Consider the following 19,826-nt stretch of genomic DNA (forward strand, 5'->3'; position numbering starts at 1 on the left):
GATGTCACTTTCGCTTTAAGTGTAGCGGTTTGTTATCTGTCAATCTTACAAGATTAATGGTGCAGTTTGAGTGAGCGCAAATTTCGCCTGTAAGACTCTGCGGAGGGAGAAAAACTTCCACAAAAGCACAACAAACCCCGGAAAAGGGAAGCGGAAGACTGAGCCAAATGCTAAACAAAAAGTGAAGTTAGTAAAGTGCAGCACACCTGAAATAAAGGTATCGGTAGACAGACGTACGTGTACGAAGACAGCAGTTTAGAAATGCAGCATTTACGGGTCATTTATCGCGTTGAAAAGTACCAGTTAAGGTAAAGCGCGTGGCTAGCAGTTAGCTCCGTTTGACAACAAGACGCCGCTGCGCTCCTGAAACTGATGACAACAAAGTATTTCACGACCAGTTTGTGATGATTATTAAAGCTTTCCTCCAGTTTGTGGCTCATAAACCCGTACTGTTTGATTTCAGGTAGGTTTCCCTAACGTCTTGCTAACGGGCAGCTATTGTTAGCCAACGTTTTCTTATTGACAACGATTTAGTTTACCGTAAACAAATGTCTGCTTCATAACAAAACCAACTATTACACCGTCAGAGTAACTCTGTTTACAGCTGAATTCATATTTAGTTTACTCTGTTAAATATCGTTGTTTTGTTGTGCTGATTTCATTCAGTGGTGGAATAAGTAGTCCGATATTTTACTTGGGTAAAATTAGCAATACTGCAGTGCAAAACAGGGGGCTGTTCATGATTTATCAGAGGAGACGGATGTGGTATGTGTTTGTTTTTTTTACTCTCCCCGAAACTACAAATATTTTACTTTGAGCCTCCCTCCTTTGAGTGACTTGGGGGAAATGCATGACCCTGCCTTCACCATAAATTAGTTGTTAAAAAAACAAACAAACTAAAAAACTTCCTCTTTCATGTTTGATGTTTTTTAAAAGAAATACATTTTACATACTCAGCATTTTATACATATATTTTTTGTTTTTTAAATATTCCCATACCATTGCTAGTTTTTTATTGCTGTATTATTATGTTATATTTTATATTTTTACATACTTTTGATGGTACTTAATTCTAGTTTCTATAATTCTCTATGCTGACATCTGAACGACTAACAAACCACAATTTACTTGTTTTATTTATTTATCTATATCTCTCTATATGTGTGTGTGTGTGTGTGTATGTAATATCACTACTGGATTATAATAAGTAATGTATTCTTGTCTAATCATGCAGTTGGTACAGATGAGTTGAATTTCAACAGCTTTATATACTGCAGAGTAGTTTACTCTATAATAATACATATTTAGTTGTTTATATTTTGTACTAATAATCTGAATCTGTAAAGTTACTAGTAACTAATGTTGTCAAATAAATATATTAAAGTGAAAAGTACAATATTTCTACATGTCTTAGAGTAAAAGCAAAAAATGGTATGTATGTAAAAATTGTAGTTTAGTACTTGTGTAAATGTACTCCGCTACATTCCAGCACTGCTTTCATGTCAGGTTCAATGTGTTTGTGTCCCTTTTTTGTGCAGTGAACAAATCTGGATTTGTGCCCAGTCCTCTGTGTTTCCTGCACTCTTTGTGAAATGACCTGACTGTGACTTCACTGGTTCCAGCATCAGATGACTATGGCCAGAATAGCCTGGTATCAAGAGAAGGTAAGACAGTGTTTTTTGTTTGTTTTTAAAGATCTGTTTTAAAAGTGCAATTTTTTTTTAAGTCAGTTTTTTTAAATCTTGTTTATTTACAGAAACAACTCTACATTTGTGTTGTGTATATGTGTGTGAAATTTGGGGGGACATACAGATGGATGGATGAAATAATTTCCGAAATTCACAAGATGTCTTTATCTAACGAAAATTTCAGTTTTAACTCATATTTGTTGCAATTTCCCTTTAAAAAAAAATAAAAAAAAATCAGTGCAGTCTCTAAGCTTATAGTGACAGATAATTGGCGCGGCCGATTATTGGGGTTGATATTCGGCATTTTGCGGATTATCTGTATAGGAGTTTTTTTTTAGTGATTGGATCGCTGAAAATCAATTAATAAAAAGTGCCAATATAAGAAAATGTCAGTATGGGAGGAAGTTTCACTTTGTAAAACCTCAGGGAACTATTTTAATTTATTCTTTTTTAATTTAAATTTTCACTTAACATTATAAAAAAAAAGTTGCTGGGAACTTGTATATGATGTTGAAAGTTTCAGTTTTGATTAAATATTTGCAAAAGGCATTTAACAAAGTTAATATATAATATATAAAATACTAAATACTGACAGAAAGATTTTCATTTTTATTGAAAATGCGTATCGCTTCTAAATATTGGTTATTGGTCTCATGCTAGTTGGTATAAATATCGGATGTGAAAAACCAATATCGGTCGACCCCTAGTCTGAGGAGAAATAATAAATTATATTAAAGTTTAATTTAATCTGCTGTGAACACTATTTTTTGGGATTTGGCTGTGTGTGCCAGCTTTAGGTTAAGGTGGTACAGGCACGTCGGGTTACACCGGGTTTACATATTTTCATTAAATAAGACACGATTTACATACAAGAAGGCTAATTTTCCAGTTGATTGATTCAACTACATATAGGCATTTTTTAAGCGGTAACACACCATTAGACCGAAACAAATGCACTAATAGCATGATGATGTCATAATTTTACCAGCGTTGAACCGAAGTTGACGCCACTGCACACATCTATTCCAAACATACACTCTTTAGAGGCAGAAAAAACACTGGAAACACACTCACACACGCAGACACAAACACTTCTACATATTTATTTTACTCATTTATCCACTCATCTTTAACCGTTTCCTTTTTTATATCTCTCTCTTTCTACCATACATCCTTTTGTTTGTTTTTGTGGTTATTGCAGCCTCAGATATCATTAATGACTCAGATACTTTTATGCCCAAAATAACTCCACGCAGCTGCGTCCCTGCAACAATCACAGCATCTTCTCCGTGCACATCTGCAGTCAGTCTCTATGTTTAAATATTCTTTATGTTGTTACTTGTTCCTCACCTCCAATCTGTTTGTCATTCCTACGCCTCTGTTGTTACAACAAAAGTATATAAATGTATGTATAAAAGATACTGACAGAGGGCATGTTTTTTTTAATCTTAAATGGCAATTTTTTGATCAATAAATGTAAATGATCTCAGAGAAAACCACCACACACCAGTTCAGTACTGGGATTTATTTATCTGACAGAGACACTGTCTCTAAATCCTGTTTTATTTCCTGGTTTTATATGACTGAACAATGTTTTTAAAAAAAACAGGTGTGACTTCTTCAACAGGTTACCATATGCTGAAACATGTAAAAGCTGAGTTTGCCAAGTCTCAAAGCTGCCAGCGGCACAAAAGTGTGCATCCCTGTAATTTTTGAACTCATCTTATGAGCGCTGCTGATTTGCATAAAGTGTCAATAAGATCTGACGCCAGGCTTAAGGCTTGTGGTGACATGTTTAAAAGGCTGGAGCTCAGAAGAAAGAGAGTTTTCTGCTGATGAACTTGGATTAATATACAATAGAGTCCCGTCTTTTACCTTTTTTAGATTTTATTTACATGTTTTTTGTAGATCTATTTTGAAATGTTTGTGTCATATTCATTATTGTGATACTTATCAAGCTCTTTATTTGCTTTCTGTAATTGCCTGACAAAAAAAAAATCATACTGATTTTTAAATGCATTCATTTTATTTGCCTAAATTATTTGATGTAGTTTGTACAGCCATACACGTCAGTGTGTGTATGAAGACACTCAGATCAGCTCTGTTCTTGCCATCAGTGATCTCAACTGGGCAAAACCTTTGTACAGTAAATATATGTATGACAGGATTTGGCATGTAAATAACCCTTTTGGTTTTTAATTGAAGAAAATAATAAGTTCTGTTGTTGCTTCAGATCGGGGCCTACGATCAACAAGTCTGGGAGAAATCTCTGGAGCAGGCGGATCTAAATGTAAGCCTCCTTCAAATCTTTGTAAATAAATAAATATTTATTTATTCATCTTGTGCTTCTCAACCGAATCAAAAAAATACCACTTGCGATTCTTTTAGGGTTTGGACAGCAAACCGAGGAAGACGGGTCACATCAAACCGGACCTCATCGATGTGGACTTAGTAAGAGGTGAGGACCTTTGAAGAGAAGTTCTCTGTCTGTTAGTTAGTTTGATCACAGATACATTAACAACATCTGGATATAAACAGCTACTGTTCACACTAACAAATACATTTTTGCCCAATGATAGTCAAATAAAAAACAGCAACTAAACAAGATTTTTGGGATTGTCGAGAGATGAAGTCGTATTTTTAACTGTTTAAGCGACTTTCTCCTTCCTCCCCTCAGGATCAACATTCAGCAAAGCCAAACCAGAGAGTCCGTGGACCGCTCTGACTCGGAAAGGTCTGGTCAGAGTGCTGCTGTTCCCGTTCTTCTTCCAGTGGTGGATCCAGGTGACCTCCAAGTCCATCTCCTCATGTATCCTCGTGCTGTACTTCATGCAAGGTTAGCTCACTGTTTCAAATTTTAAAGGGGCAGCTCATCCAAAAATCAAAAATACTCATTTTCCTCTTACCTTTAATGCCATTGATCAGTTTAGATTGTTTTGTGTGAGTTGCAGAGTGTCGGAGATATCGGCTGTAGAGATATCTGCCTCCTCATCAATATTATGGAACTAAATGGCACTCGGCGTGCAGTGCTCGAAGCTCCAAAAAAATAAATTTGGAAAACTCAACAGCAATTTCTCTTTTCAGAAATCATGACCAGGCTGCTCACAACATCGTCTGTGGATTATCTTGATTTGCCAAGTTATGATTGCTGAAAAGAAACGTTGCTTTTTAGTTTTTCAAATGTTTTTTGTCTGTTTTGGTGAGCCGAGTGACATCTTGTTCTGTTATATTCAGGAGAAGGCCGACATCTCTACAGCCGATATCACTCTTGAACACTTGACACCTCACACCAAAACTATCTACTGATAATCAGCATTACGAGTAAGAGGAAAAATATGTGCTTTTGATTTTTAGATGAACTGTCCCTGTAATTTCAGTGCACCGTGTGGTTGTGAACTTGACAATTAATTCAAACATTTACATACTGACAAAAGCTAGGATTCAAGTAACAGTATACACACCATCATACTTTATCACTTTTTATGTTTACAAAAGATTTCAGTTCTGCTCATTCTTATCTTTTACTGAAGATATCACAGATATCACTTTAAGAGGTTTGAAGACAAATAGTAATGTCTTCACGAGCCTCCTCTATTAGAGAATATATAAAGCCAAACTAGAATTAATTTACAAACATGACACGTACACAGAGTAATGGTTTTAAAATGAACTTAAACTAAAGTGAAAAACACATGAATAACCATTTCTATGATCTGATTTCTGGAGTGTCTTGTTTATGTGTTTGAGAATGTAAACACCATTTTCTGCATCTGATCCTAACCGAGATAAACTCATGAAACAGTTTATTCATGTTCATTTAAACGCACTCACTGTGGCTCCCGCTTAAAAGACTTTTATTGCAACAGGGACGTTTTGAGTGTGTGTTGTTTTTCACTTTAAATGTGGCTGCAGTGAAAATACTTGAGGCTGCTGCTACATGTTTTTGGGATTTTGGTCTTTGCTAAGCCATGGAAACAAGCACTCAGTAATTAACCCTCTGACACCTGAGAAAACTGGCTTGATGAGCAGTTAGAGAAGAAATGACCCAAAACTAAGCGATGCATTAGTAAAAAGTACAAGAAAATTAGTTGGAATTTTGTTTTTAAAAAAGGGTAGCAAACAAACAAACAAATAAAAACAAAAAGAATAGAAAAAATGACGTTTAAAAAGTATTTAAAATGTATAATAAAATTATTATAGTTGCAAACATAGTTTTTCTCTACCTTCTTTTTACCTAGACATTTTCCCTCTTTTCAAAATTATTTTTTTTAAATCTACTAATTTCTTGGAATTTATGAAACATTTCTTACCAAGTTGTTCATTGCCCTTTTCCCCATATTTTTGAAAGAAATTTCAATTTCTTTAGGGTTCACAGATTTATATACAAGAAAAGTGGTGTCGCTCCAGGTTTGAAATAGTTACAGGAAATAAATACAGTGCCTGTTTTTTGATATGCACTCAATTCATTGTCTCCTTTTCCCACAGTTTGCATTCAGTTATGTGCAACAATAAACATGTTACCCCATCACACCTGAGCAGCACAGGAAGACCTCATTAGTAAGCATGAATTCAGTTATAATGGCTCCCCTAAGAGACCGTTTTGTTTGCTGTTGCCAAATGTTTTGCTCCCCTCAGTGGCAGCGGTGGTGCTGTACTTGGAGGTCCCCGGAGCGAGTGCCAGCGAGGTGTTTGGGCCCATGTGTCTGATGCTGCTGCTGGGTACCGTGCACTGCCAGATTGTGTCGACCGAGTCCAGCCGGTGGCCCTCGGGCAGTCCAGCTGCCAGCTGCACCACCAGCCCTGCTCGCAGACGGAGGTGGCTTTCTCATTGTTAGGCACTGCACGCTCATCTGCCTTTACAAACACACTCTCACCTCTTGGCACAAAAATAGACCATCAGACTTTTAATCAACCTGATGTTATTCTGTTCACTAAAGCCTCTCTGATGCTCCCAATAATTCTCCCACTCCTCTGTGGGTTGAGCTCATTTTTGTAATGCGTGCTGTATCTGCAATCTGTCGTCTTTTACTGTTATTGTTATTCTGTCTCCTTCAGGCCGAGGAAGGGCAGAGGCCTGAAAAAATCAGAAGAAAAGAATGACAGCGCAGACACGGAGCAGCAGGGGCCCTGGCAGTTTGAAGAAAGCCAGCGATTATACAGGAACGAAGAGAGGAGGGTACAGTCACTCATCTCGCTCTCAGCCGGTTATATGATGGGCCTAACTTGCAGTATGTCAGCAGTTAAAAGAAAAAAAAACAGTCAATAAATACAGGTGGGCTATATTGGAAAAGTAATTAAAAATTACCCCATTGAAATCTAAGGAAAGGCTTGATTTCTTTGAAAAACATGGGAAGAAGAACTGAAATTCAGCAAAAAAGGAACAAAAAAAAAGGGGGAAAAAATTAAAATATAGAGATAAAATTGTATATAATCTGTTTTCTGGACATTTTTTCTTTTCTTTTTCTTTAGAAAAATCTTATAATTTTCTTTCTTTCTCTTTTTAAAAAAAATCCTAATACAATTTACGGGACATCTCTTGTCAAGTTGCTCATTTTCTTTTTCGCCATGTTTTCAAAAGACGTCACACCAATTTGCTCAAGTTTCAAATGTTTAAATACATGTGAAAGCGCAAGAAAACTAATGTTGTTCCGGGTTTCAGAGGGTTAAACTCTTAGTCTAGCATTATTTGGCCTCTGGCTAAATAAAAGATGTTTAACTGATCTGCATGCTGTCTCAATTTACATAAAAATGCAGATTGATTCTAACCTGAATTACAAAAGATAAATATGAACACCCGTATCTTTGATGCGATCGATGACCCTGCTCGACTCTGAAAAGAGCTTATAATATATAACAGAACCTCCATTAATGTTTTATTTGCTCTCGGGCTATTGTATTGGCGTTCATTAGTATCAGATGGTGTTTTACTGTTAATTTCCTGTCAAACAGGATTGTGTTCAAAGCTGCTTTTGCCTGAAGGTTTTTAATTTCACTCCAAATTGTACATTCATTGGCTTTTTGATTTACCTGCACATACATTTAAGTGTAATTAAAGCCCTGTGCATGTGGGACTAGTATTACCAGGGGATACTGCGTAATTAGTAATAACTGAGGTCGTCTGTGATCTTAATCTGTGTGAATCTGCCGTATTCATAATTTGTCAAGTACAAAATTCCACTGCAGATAACCAGCCATATTTTGTCAATCACAGAGGTCATGTAATAGTGGTTGTCCAATGCAAATGAGTATCTCTGTGATTTGAGATCTTTTTTTGTTTGTTTGTTTTCTCCGTGCCTCATTTCTGCCTCTTTCCTGGTCAGGAATTACCGAGGCTGTGTTGGCAATTATAAATGAAAGTTTTGACAGCCTGTTTGGTGCAGGAGGCTCATCTCACTACACAGCGTGGTGAACCAAATAGCTCAAATTAATCAGAAGAGCGAAAACTCAAAATATGGTGAGATGGATGATGTGATGCTGTGTGGCAGAACCAGTGCTGTTTGTTCACCCAAATTAAAAAGGAGGGGAAAAAAAGGTCGCTGTGAAGAGTTTCTGCATTGTGTAGAGTGCAGTAACAATTGACTGTGCGCATCATATCGGGAGGGAATAATGTCAGTAAATCTGAGTAAAATGGGCAAGGCAGCTTTATTTGAAAAGCACATTTCATACAACACAATAATTCAGATTGCTTTACAGAGCATTAAAATGTTAAAACATAAAGGATACAGATCTACAATAAAAGAGTAAAGAGATAAAATATAAAGATTAAAATTAATTACTAAATGATTTAATGTTTAAATAATAATAATTAAAAATAGCATGTGCAGACAAGAGATGAAGAGATCATTTAAAATGATTTAAAATCAAGTTTAAAATATGTACAGACTTTACTTATCTTCTGCAAATGTGCCAGACGAAGCACAGACATGTGAGGGGTAATTTCACATGAGGTCCCGAGCTAATACTTGTGAATAGCCTATAAGTCCAGCTTTACTGTCTTAAGTCTTATTCGCGAGGGGCTAGTATTACCAGGAGACCTAATGTGATTCAGAAATTACCCTCCACATGTCTGTGTTTAATGAACGACATTTGAACATGACGAACGAGGTCTTTATTCACATTTACAGTCAATTTTAACGTTACTCTACACAACACAGAAAAACTACACTGCACCGCGACTGGTGATGTATACTGTTAACATCCTATTTTCTTAATTTTTTTAACTGTGGGCCCAACAAACAGCCATCTCTGCCACATGCCGTCACACGTCATCAGCTAGCTCTTTTTGGGAATGGATCTTCAGGCTTTGTAGTTAGGTGTTTTTTTCTGCACTCAAAACACAGTTAAAACTTTCATTTATAATTAACAGCACAACCTCCATAATTCTCATGCCGGAGAGACGCAGAAAAGAGGCGCAGAGAAAACTAAAAACCTCAATATGACCACAAATCACAGGGATGCCCATTTGCGATAGACTTACATTATCACATGACTTCTGTGTTTGGCAAAAGTTATTTGGGGTGAAATTTTTACCTCACAAATTACAGACTAGCAGATTCACAAGGGACAAAGATAACAGCTGTCCTCCACAATTACAAATAACTTTGACGTCCCCTGGTAAAACTAGTCCTGTTTGAATAGACCTTTAGTGAGTAATGTGTATTTATTTTAATTTTTTTTCATCACATGAAAATTTAAAATGTTTTTCATCTTTTGAGAAAATACATTTTAAGTTATAATATCTAACTTATTGCTTTAATTTAAGAATTATTTGTGTTTTTTAATTCGTCAAACATGAGTAGGTTTAAAAAACAAATGTCATTTAAAAAGGCTGCTTTATATTACACCATGATAGTATAATCTTAAGTTTTAAATACATTTTTAAGATGAATGTGTGTCTGGATATTCTCTCACAGACCAAAAGAAAGTCAGGTTTTGGGGCATCTGATGAGCTCTCCAGTGAGGAAGAGGAGGGCGTACAACCAGTGGAAGTAACCCTTCCAACACCTCATCAAGAGAGACACCCTGCTCCAACATGGACGACATCTGCACCAGGGTCTTCTGTTAGGAAGAGAAGCCTAAAGTCTAACCCCAAACCAACATTAAGACCTCAGGTAAACCTCACTGTTAATCTGCGCGTTATGAAACTGGAGTTGGACGTGTATTTTGTGTAAGTTGTGTCTTCCTGATGTACCTGATGTAGCACACATGTTAAAGTTTGAGCACAATTCAACATGATTTGATTTATATTCTAAAAAAACAGGAAGGGAGCGCCGCTTCCATCAAGGCGAAACCTCGAGAGGTGGAGCGCCTCAGGCCAAGTGTGGGCTCTCGTCCCGCCTCTGACACTGATGATACGCTGTGGGAGGAGCTTCTCCAGGGGCCTGACTCCGCCTCCACGGGGAGCAGCGACAGTGAGGCGAACGGGAGGTACAACACTGGCATGACGCTCCCACAAACCACCACTCTGAGCAGTGATGATGAGAGCCTGCAGCAGGGAATCACCGGAGTAAGAATACAGTCCTAAACGCTCTTCTTTGACTGGTTTGGCTTAAAACATTTCCTGAGTCAACATTATTTTGGTTGTTTTAATATATTTGTTTTTTTATTATGCTAATGCTTTTATACTGTAGCATTTTGAGATTTGTTTCAAATGTGAAGTGCATTACAAATAAAATCTATAATAGTATTAACAATAACAATAATAATTGTTATTATTATAAGTTAAAGGAAAACTTAATTAATTTTCATCCTTGACCCTGTTTTGATATTTTTTTTTTGTCTAAGTGACTAATGAGAAGAACCGTTCTTGAAAGAGAGCGCTGCAGACGGCAGCAGCAAAACAGGCTGCAATGTAATCTCTTAGGGCATTGTAATTTGTTACTTTACATCCAGTGAAACTGCTTGTTTTTACCACTGACAGTCTCAGCTTGTTGTGTCCGACAACATTAAAGAAATTAACCCTACAGAGATAGACCTTTTCGTTAAAGCGTAAGACCCTTTTTTATTTAACCAGAAGCAGCTCAGAATTTGCTATTGCCAAACCCACCAGACTTCATTTAATTAACAGTAATTTTATCATCTAAAAACACACCTCATTCAAAGTAAAGAGAAACAAATTAAAACTCACAAACCTTGTGTTGGTTCATCTTTCCACTGTTCCAACAATTACCACGTCTAGTTTGATTAAAAGAAAACCTCAGTTCACCCAGTTAGATGTGAAAATATGCTCGCTCTATATACACTTAAATTACTGTTTTTTTAAATGGAGCCTGGTTGGTTTGATGATTGTAATTTCGAGGCTGTTTCTGGTTAAACAAAAATGATTTCTCTGTAGGTGTCCTTTCTGTTATATTCTCAGACACATATACCACCATCTGAGCCTCTCAGTCGCAAAAACAAACACTTTTAGGTTTATGTAGCCTTTAGTGACGGTGCACAAATGCCAGGAATGGTTACGCTGCGGTCTGTTTTGGTGCTGCTGGCTGCAGGGCTGTTACTCATTGCTGGAAAATGGGTCGATGATAAAAAAAAAAAAAACAAAAGTTACTTTTTTAAATTAGGGGTCAACCAATATTGTTTTTTTAGGGCTGATACCGATATCGATTATTAGTAGTTAATGAGACCAATAACCGATTTTTGGAATGGATATGCATTTACAATAAAGATGAAAATCTTACTGTTAATAGTTAGAATTTGGAATTTAACAAACTCCAACAAGAAACTGTTTAAATGCCTTTAACAAATGTTTAATCAAAACTGAAACTTCATATACAGCAAGTTCCCAGCAACATATTTTTTTATAAAGTCAAATGAAAATTTAAATTAAAAAATGAATTAATACAAAAAGCTCACTGAAGTTTTACAAAGTAAAAGTTCCTCCCATTCTTAAACTTTTTTTGCACTTAATTATTACTTAATTAATTAATTTTATCGGTGATCTTTAAATGTTAAATACAAAATTATTTGCTGCTCTACTTAGTCTCAATGCTGTGCTGGACTTTATGTAGACTGTGATGTTCCCATAATCCTCTCCTGCTTTCTCAGTTTAGCCTGTTGTAAAACTCCACACTGAAAACAACCAGCTAAACTGGATGTTATTTGTTGTGTTTGATTTCAGAACCAGCTGTCGTGGCTGCAGGCGTGTCACCCATCCAAGGACCGTGTCAGTGCCATAATATGGGAGCAGGGCGAGTGTAAGAAAGCAGACATGTCTGTACTGGAGATCAGTGGGATCATCCTCACACGGGTACGCATTATCCTCTTTATGTTGTTTTAATTCTGTGGGTAGAGATTACTTGGAATTAAAGACAGTAAAACAACTTGTGCAGCATAATACAAGAGTTTAAAGTCAAACAACTGGACTGTGTGCCTTAAATTAAAGTCCAGTGTGTTCACATACCATCACTGGATCCGAAATCACTAACTGTGCAGTGTACATACCCAATATGTGTATTATCAGTATACTTTTTTGACTTCACTGTGGATAAATAGTAAACTTCTTTTCAGACGCACAAGGCTGTAATTACTGCGTCACTTCCTGAGAGCTTCCAGGTTTAAGATTCCTGCAGATCCTTAAAAAGTCTTAAAAGGCATTGAATTCATTTATCTAAAAATAAGGCCTTAATTGGTATTAAAATGTCTTAAATCAGTCTTTCAAAAGTCTTAAAAATGCAAAGACATTGGTAGTAGGGTGTTACAAATTGCTTTTTTTTCTTACGTTACATTGTAAAATCACCAAATAATTGGTAACTTTTTTTTTTTTACTGAATTTGACTGAATATTTACTGAATTCCTCTTCATAGACTCTTCATGATGGAAATTAAAGCAGTGGAATAATCCCACATACAGAGTGAGACACACAACATCAGTTCTGAAAATCTCTTATGAATTTAAGGTATTTCCTAATTCTAACCAGATCTGACTTTTTCACTGGACCAAAAGTGTAATATTTTATGTTACAATAAATGTTTGGGCAATTTTTTTTCCAATTGAGGTTATTTTTAAATTGGTCTTAAATTTAATCTTGAGTGGCATTAAAAAAAGTCTTAAAAAGTATTAAATTGAATTTTCCTTATACTGTAGGAATCCTGTACCAGTAAATGAAAATAATTTAAAAAGCGTATTAGAAGTGTGCTCGATAAAAATTTGAATTAACATTTTGCATAATTATGGAGACACCAAAATGTGATATTCTTACTCTGTTAAACAGTAAGCTGTTAGACAACCATAATCACCTGTAGACATTAGAAAAATAAACACAGGCTGCAATCATTTCACACAGTCATGATGTCTGAATTACTGTTAACTTTTATGTTTTCATAATTCTCTTTGTTATTGGTTTATGTGAATGTACAAAACCAAAATACGCAACCAAACGAACACAAAGACTTTTCAATCATGTAAAAAGAGAAAATAAATAAATAAATAAATACATAATTAAACAAAGAAATGAATTTAAAAGATAAATATATGTATAAAATACAATAAAATGAACAAATAAATAGGTGGGGGGAAAGGAAAAAAGGGAGGGGGGGTAATTAAATAAATAAAACCAAAATAAAAAAATGGTGGACAAGGGTATTGGATCAAAACACACACGTACGATTTCTTACAGGCTACGAATAATATTCTTCACCGGTATTTATCCTTTTATCAGCATAAAAATGTAACATCAAAAGATGTCCCGTCTTCTTCTCCGGTGTGTCGTGCTCGCAGGTGAAGTTGGTAGAGCAGGGGATGGGTTACCTTGTGCTTGGCGGGCTGATGACCGCCACCCTGGCGCTGCTTCCCTTTGCCTTCCGCTTGGCTCAGCATCTGGACCGGTCGAGCCTCGGCTCTCTGTCCCCGGCAGAGCTGGTAGAAATGGCGATGGGTCAGCGTGATGCCCAGGCCTACGCCTTTTTCTTCATCACAACGGTTCAAAGAGTCTGCCTCACTGGACTGTTCTTCTTCATGATGTGTGTGGCAGAGAGAACGTACAAACAGGTGAGCGCTGACTCTGTATTGTTTGAAGCTTTCTCTTGCTCTTTATTTCCAGTTATCTCTTTGCACCATGCTTCCAGCAGCTGGCACCTTGCCTGGTAGCTTCTGCCACCAGTTTATGAACGTGTGTGTAAGTGGGTGAATGCTGGCTTTGAGTACTACATAAATGCAGTCCCTCTACCATGTGTAGTAAAGTAAATGTATAACGCTTTTTTAGTCTTCCAACCACTCAAAGCGCTTTTTTACTACATGTCACATTCACCCATTCACACTCACATTCACTCACTGGTGACCAAGGCAACCGTACACGGTGCCACCTGCTGTCAGTAACCGTTCATACGCACCAACATGCCGATGACACAGCATTGGGAACAATTTTTTCAGAGGACGACCCGCTCGACCTCTGAGCCACAGCCGTCCCCCAAGTAGCAGCAACAGTAAACGATGAGTTTTTGCTCTCCCATCGTGATACTGCTGTACGTTTACAGCACTAAAATTTTAACCCATTGAACCTTTGCATCAAAAATCGCATCCGTCATGTCAGAGTCATAACTTGGTTAAATCTGAATTCACAGACATAATATATTCTGTTAGATTCAGCTTGATTTACACCGTTTCAGGTTTTCAATATTTTATATAAACTTCATGAATCTTCTTGGAAATTGTAGAAAAAAATGCACCCCTTATAACTTCGGCTCTTATTTAAAATGTTTTTATTTTAATTTAACCTTTATTTAACCAGAAAAACCTCTTGATATTAAGTGTCCTGGCCAAGACAGGCAGCATCAAAAGTTACAGACAGACAACATGGAACAAAAATACAAAATCAAAATATACAACTCCAAGAAAAACCACACAGAAAAAACACAAAATGAAGTTGCCACAAGGAAGGACTAAAATATAGTAATAAATGCTAAAAGTAAACCATAAAAACAAGGCCATTAAAAGACCATGTTGACATGTAGAAGATGACATACAAACGACGCTTTAAAGTGGAAGGAACCAGCGAGTGCAGCTTTACGTCCTTCTGCAGAAGATTTCACATATATGGAGCTGCATACATAAAGGCTCTTTTGCCAAACTCCATAAAAACCCTATGTGTAGACACTTACAGCCCCATAATCACCGCATTTGTATGTTTTCTTCAGTATCAGAAGTAGTTGTCTGATAGTTGTCTGTGCCATTATTACAGTGCAAACAGTAAACAGAGTGAGTAAAAACAGAGTATTATTACAGCTGACATTAGGTTGGGTTTATTTTAGATGCATTGTGCTAAAATTCATCTGTATAGTACTTAGCTCATCCACACTCATCAGTACATTTATTCATTTATGTTAGCTGGTCTTCCCTCTTGTGGCAGTTTGGAAGCATTAAAACAGAGTCACTCACCTGACACCTGAACTCGAGGGAGACGTTTCTTTAGTCGTTCATCATGCCCTCTTTGACTTGCCCTCTGCGTTTGCAGCTTTAAGTGTTGTTTCATTTGTCTGAATAACGGAAAAAAAATGCATTTGATCAAGAAAATACATCCATGGTTGGGTGCCAGTAATGTCATTAAAGTAATGTAAAGTAATATAGGTTCACTCATCTACTATGAGATAGTTTCTTAAGAAAATTTTATTGACAACTTTATATTTTAATGAAGAATTATATATAATTGCAGGTAATATTTAGTCAGATTGTTGTACTGTTCAGCCTATGTGATTTCTCTATTGCCAACATTGTAAATTCATGGAAAAAAATGCTGTTTTGCAAGATATCATTAAATAATAGTCGGGTTTCAGCCTCATTGGCTGCCTGAACTCGACCCGGCGAAGATAACCACAGAGGATGCAGGACGACTCCGCTCATTTCAGCTCTATTTCATGAAATGACGAAGTACGAGTGTTAGGTTGAAAACCTCAGAGAAAAAGAAAAACAAATCATGTTAGTTAATCGGCCAACAAATTCTTGAATAACATAAATCATGTCAGGTACGTCAGCAAATTAATACCTTAAATAAAATCATTTAATTTAAACCTCGATATAATTTCTGCAATAAAGCCTGCAGTCTGCAAATAAACAAAATCATACAAATAAACAACTGCTTGATTTTCTCCACTTACCAGCCAAAAAACAGTGGTATTTTATTGAATGGCTTGGTAGATCTTTGAAAGCCATGGTGGCAGGTTGACAAAAAAAAGTTAATTTCCAGCTTTGGTTCCATTTAAATCCCCCGCTCCTCCTCCTGAGCCCACTGTCCCTCTGCTCTTCAAGAGTCCAACATGCGACATACTGCGTTTTTTGCATCTCTGATGGTGAACGTCTATATTTCCCCAACAGAGACTCTTATTTGCCAAGTACTTCAGCCACCTCACTTCAGCTCGCAAGGCCAAGAAATCAGAGATCCCTCATTTCAGGCTGAAGAAAGTCCAGAACATAAAGATGTGGCTCTCACTACGCTCTTTTCTCAGGGTTTGTATCCTCCAGCTTTATCTCTGTTCTTTTATTACTCTACATTGTTTAACCACAGACAGTTGCCATGGACTTGTCTTTGTTTGTAACATTGTGCCACTGGTTTGCTCCTTCGTTGCAGAGACGAGGGCCGCAGCGCTCCGTTGACGTCATCGTCTCCACTATCTTCCTCTTGGCGCTTTCCATTTCATTCATCATCTGTGCCCAGGTCAGTCACATCTCCGCCCGACCAAATTTAATAACGTAGTTCAAATAGTGGGAGTCCTGCATAGAGATGAAATAACAGGAAGGCGAAACATGCAACCATCTAATCATATTACCTGAGTGAAGATTAAGCTTTATAAGATGTGCTTGATACAGAGAAATCCTCTGGTTTTTTTTTACAACAAAGTGCAGAGTGCTGCGGGCATAAACACTGTTGTTTTTGTTTCTCAGCTTCTGCACAGCCACCAGACATTCCTGGAGTCTCTGACAAACTGGGAGCTGATGGTGTGGGCCTCCTCCCTCGTCCTCTTTCTGTTACGGCTCGCCACGCTGGGCTCAGAGACCAACTGCAAATACAGCAACTCCTCAGTGCTGCTCACTGAACAGGTAAACCATGTCTGCAAAACACACACAGAGCTGCAGGTTATTTTTCAGTAGCTTCAGCGCTTTGGGCAACACCATCAGCTGATTGAGTGTTGGTAACATATAATGCAGGTTTGAATAAATTACTTTATTGTGTAATTAGCTGAATGTTAATCTGTTCTTTGTTGCAGATCAATTTGTATCTCAAGATGGAGAAAAAGCCCAACAAAAAAGAAGAACTCAATATAGTGAACAACGTTTTGAAACTAGCTACAAAACTGATGAAGGTACATGAACATTAGCTTCTTTGTTTTTTCAGTAATAACTTGTCTCATTTACTATAGTGAGTGGCTCTATCTGAATTATTTTGCTTTGGAATATACAGTACTCTACCAGCATGGTCAAATATTGTAAATACATGCATTTTAATCATGTCCAATTGTGATAAAGGCAGTATTTTACAATCATGTATTCACCAGATCCTTAACTAAGTTTTAAATTAATAGAATACTGTGTTTTAAAACCACACTTTATACTTGACTGGGTATTATAAATGCACACAGCATTTAATGAGCACATTTAAAGGGACTTTTTACCCCGAAATAAAATCTTGTGGTGCTCAAGAAAAAGATTTGAAAAACTCAACAGCAATGTCTCTTTCCAGCAAACATGACCCAGTTACTCAAGAGCAGTTTGTTTCATTTAGGAATTAGTTTCTTTCTTCCGGACGACACCCATTAACTGAATCACCGCGCAGAAAGAAGTGTGCATTTGCTCATGAACGAGAGGCTCATGCTCGTGAAAGCACAAGATGTGAACATTAATCCTCCTCAGCTGAGCTGCATGTTTGCTAGCTCAGTGATGCTCGCTTCTTTCTGCACATTGATTTGATTAGCAGGTGTAGTTTGGTAGAGAGAAAATTGTTCTTACATGAAACTGCTCGCAACAAGGTCTGTGAATTTTCTTGAGTAACCAGGTCATGATTTCTGGAAAGAGATAATGCTGTTGAGTTATTAAATGTATGTTTTTGGCGCTTTGAGCACCATAAGCAGAGTGTGATCTAGTTCTATTGTATTGGTAAGAAGGCAGACATCTCTACAGCTCGGGAACTCGCACCAAAACAATCTAGACTGATAAATAGCTCTACAGGTAAGAGGAAAAATATATGTCTGCAGGCACTATCCAAAAGTTGACAAATATATCACCCTCTGTATGTCGCTGAGGATTGCCTCAAGATGTCCCAAATAACGTCCCAAATAAATTCTGGCTTTTAATCATGTTGTCAAGTCTGAAATGACACTGTGTTTCCTCTCTTCTCCTCCAGGAGCTGGATACTCCGTTCAGGCTGCTGGGTCTGACAGTGAACCCTCTGATCTACAACATCACCAGAGTGGTCATCCTGTCCGCTGTGTCTGCTGTGGTCAGCGACCTGCTGGGCTTCAACATCAGAGTGAGAGTATTTCTTTCTTCTTTTGTTTTTTTGCAGTGTTTTGTTTTTTATTAATTATAGTGCAATTACAAAGTTAAAAAATAATATCAGATTTCCATTTGTGCATTTGAAAATAATGCACCAATGGAAATTAATATTTTAAAAAGAAAAAATACAAACACAAAGATATATATCAAAAACGAAAAAAGGTAAAAACAAAACAAACAAAAAAGAGCACTTTTTTAAGGGACATGTGGAGGCACTAACATATGTGTATAAACTCACAAATGGATGAGTAATGATCAGAGCTGAGAAAGAAAAACAAGAAAATGTACAACGAGCGAGAGTCTTTTTCCCAAATGTTAAAAGAGACGGAGCTAAATAGACAGAAGGGCAACTTAACTCAGTGAAGTTCAGTTTACTCATCACATAAAACAGTATTCAGCCTGTGAAAACAGGTTGTGTAATGTCTTCTTTGGCTTCAGAGGGAGCTTTCTCAAATTTGAGTTTGACTTGGAGACCACAAAGATTTTACCCATCACTTGCATCATGGGAAATGTAGGATCCAGTGTTTTTTTTGTACACAGGGACTATCTGAAAAAAATGTTTTAATAAAATTTTAATCTGATATATTTGCAAAATGCCTGGCAAGTGAGACGAGTTAAAAAAAAAAGGTTACACTAGGTCCTTGAAAAGTGATGCAAAAGTTTTGAAAAGTTTTGTCCCTAAAAATGCATTGGAACCCTGAAGGAGAGAAGCTTCACTGTGGGTGACGCTGCACTCTGACCTGTCATAATGAGTCTGTGTTTTTCTCTAATGACGTTCCATCTCTTCTGCTTCATTTCCAGCTGTGGAAAATCAAGCCTTAATGTGAAAACAGCAAACCACTAACGGTCAGACACTGGAGACCAGAAACTCCTCCTGTCTGCTGCACACAACAGCGTCTCATCACAAGAAAAAGTGCAAACCTACTGACTGTATAATCATATTGTCTGTGCCTTCCAGCTGAAACCTCTGTCTTTAAAGAGTTTCATCAGGCGCTCACAAGCCTGAGATGCTCTGACAATCGCTCACACACCATTACAGCTGGTGTCCATGCACCATGTCACTAACCCAGTGCCTAACCTTTGACCCTTGAATGTCCCTCAGTGTGGTTAAATATAGCGGTGAGTTTGAGGTCTATGATCATTTCAGGCTTCTGTGGCATCCAGATTTCCGAATGTGCAGGTGTGTGGAGACAATGTGAAGTGTACATGCGGACGATAATGTAGATAGTTTAAGCCTTACTCTATATTAGCACAACTAACTGTAAAACAAGCTCTGCGCTATCTGAGGCCGGTAAATCAAAAATGGGCTGCCAGCTTAATTAAATTTTCATAGAAGTGAACTTCGACCTTTTGTACTATTTAAAGAGGAAACAACATGATTGTACGTGGGCTTTATTTATTTGGGGATCTGTTTTAGCACAAACTTGTAATGGTACCTGTAAAGTCATGACCAGTATCTCTTGTGTCGAGGACCATCGTTGAATGAAATAACTATGCAACGTTTGTATAGTTCAAGGAGTATGTTTGATAGAGGTGAATAAATGTGTTTCATCCACAGATTTGCAATGCCTCTCCTGCACATAATCCTCTGCACTGTGTGTTTTTGGTTTTTTTTTTTTTTTGGATCTCGGTGCTTTTGAATTACTGTTGCAGTGCTTT

The 19,826-nt window shown here is 37.1% G+C and overlaps 1 protein-coding gene across 1 annotated transcript; it reads left to right on the forward strand.

Moving 5' to 3' along the window:
* The first annotated feature begins 62 nt into the window (after positions 1-62).
* On the forward strand, positions 63-19,724 carry phtf1 (putative homeodomain transcription factor 1). The gene is made up of 17 exons (XM_042509164.2): positions 63-463; positions 1,539-1,664; positions 3,922-3,978; positions 4,077-4,146; positions 4,366-4,524; positions 6,324-6,504; positions 6,744-6,864; positions 9,602-9,799; positions 9,949-10,194; positions 11,806-11,934; positions 13,404-13,673; positions 15,993-16,124; positions 16,246-16,332; positions 16,560-16,715; positions 16,883-16,978; positions 18,016-18,141; positions 18,969-19,724. Exons 2-17 carry the CDS (start codon positions 1,629-1,631, stop codon positions 18,987-18,989), a joined length of 2,085 nt encoding a protein of 694 aa, XP_042365098.1. The 5' UTR covers positions 63-463; positions 1,539-1,628; the 3' UTR covers positions 18,990-19,724.
* Positions 19,725-19,826: the final 102 nt, after the last annotated feature.

Source organism: Plectropomus leopardus, chromosome 2, assembly GCF_026936395.1.
Source record: "Plectropomus leopardus strain MGB_pleo_1.0 chromosome 2, ASM2693639v1, whole genome shotgun sequence".
NCBI lineage: Eukaryota > Metazoa > Chordata > Actinopteri > Perciformes > Serranidae > Plectropomus > Plectropomus leopardus.

Bases quoted from the DNA above. Each gene is read 5' to 3' on its own strand.
- phtf1 (XM_042509164.2), top strand. From the start codon at position 1,629: ATGACTATGGCCAGAATAGCCTGGTATCAAGAGAAG. The intron at 4,525-6,323 runs GTTAGCTCACTG...TGCTCCCCTCAG, and splicing joins CGTGCTGTACTTCATGCAAG to TGGCAGCGGTGGTGCTGTAC. The intron at 16,716-16,882 runs GTAAACCATGTC...TCTTTGTTGCAG, and splicing joins CAGTGCTGCTCACTGAACAG to ATCAATTTGTATCTCAAGAT.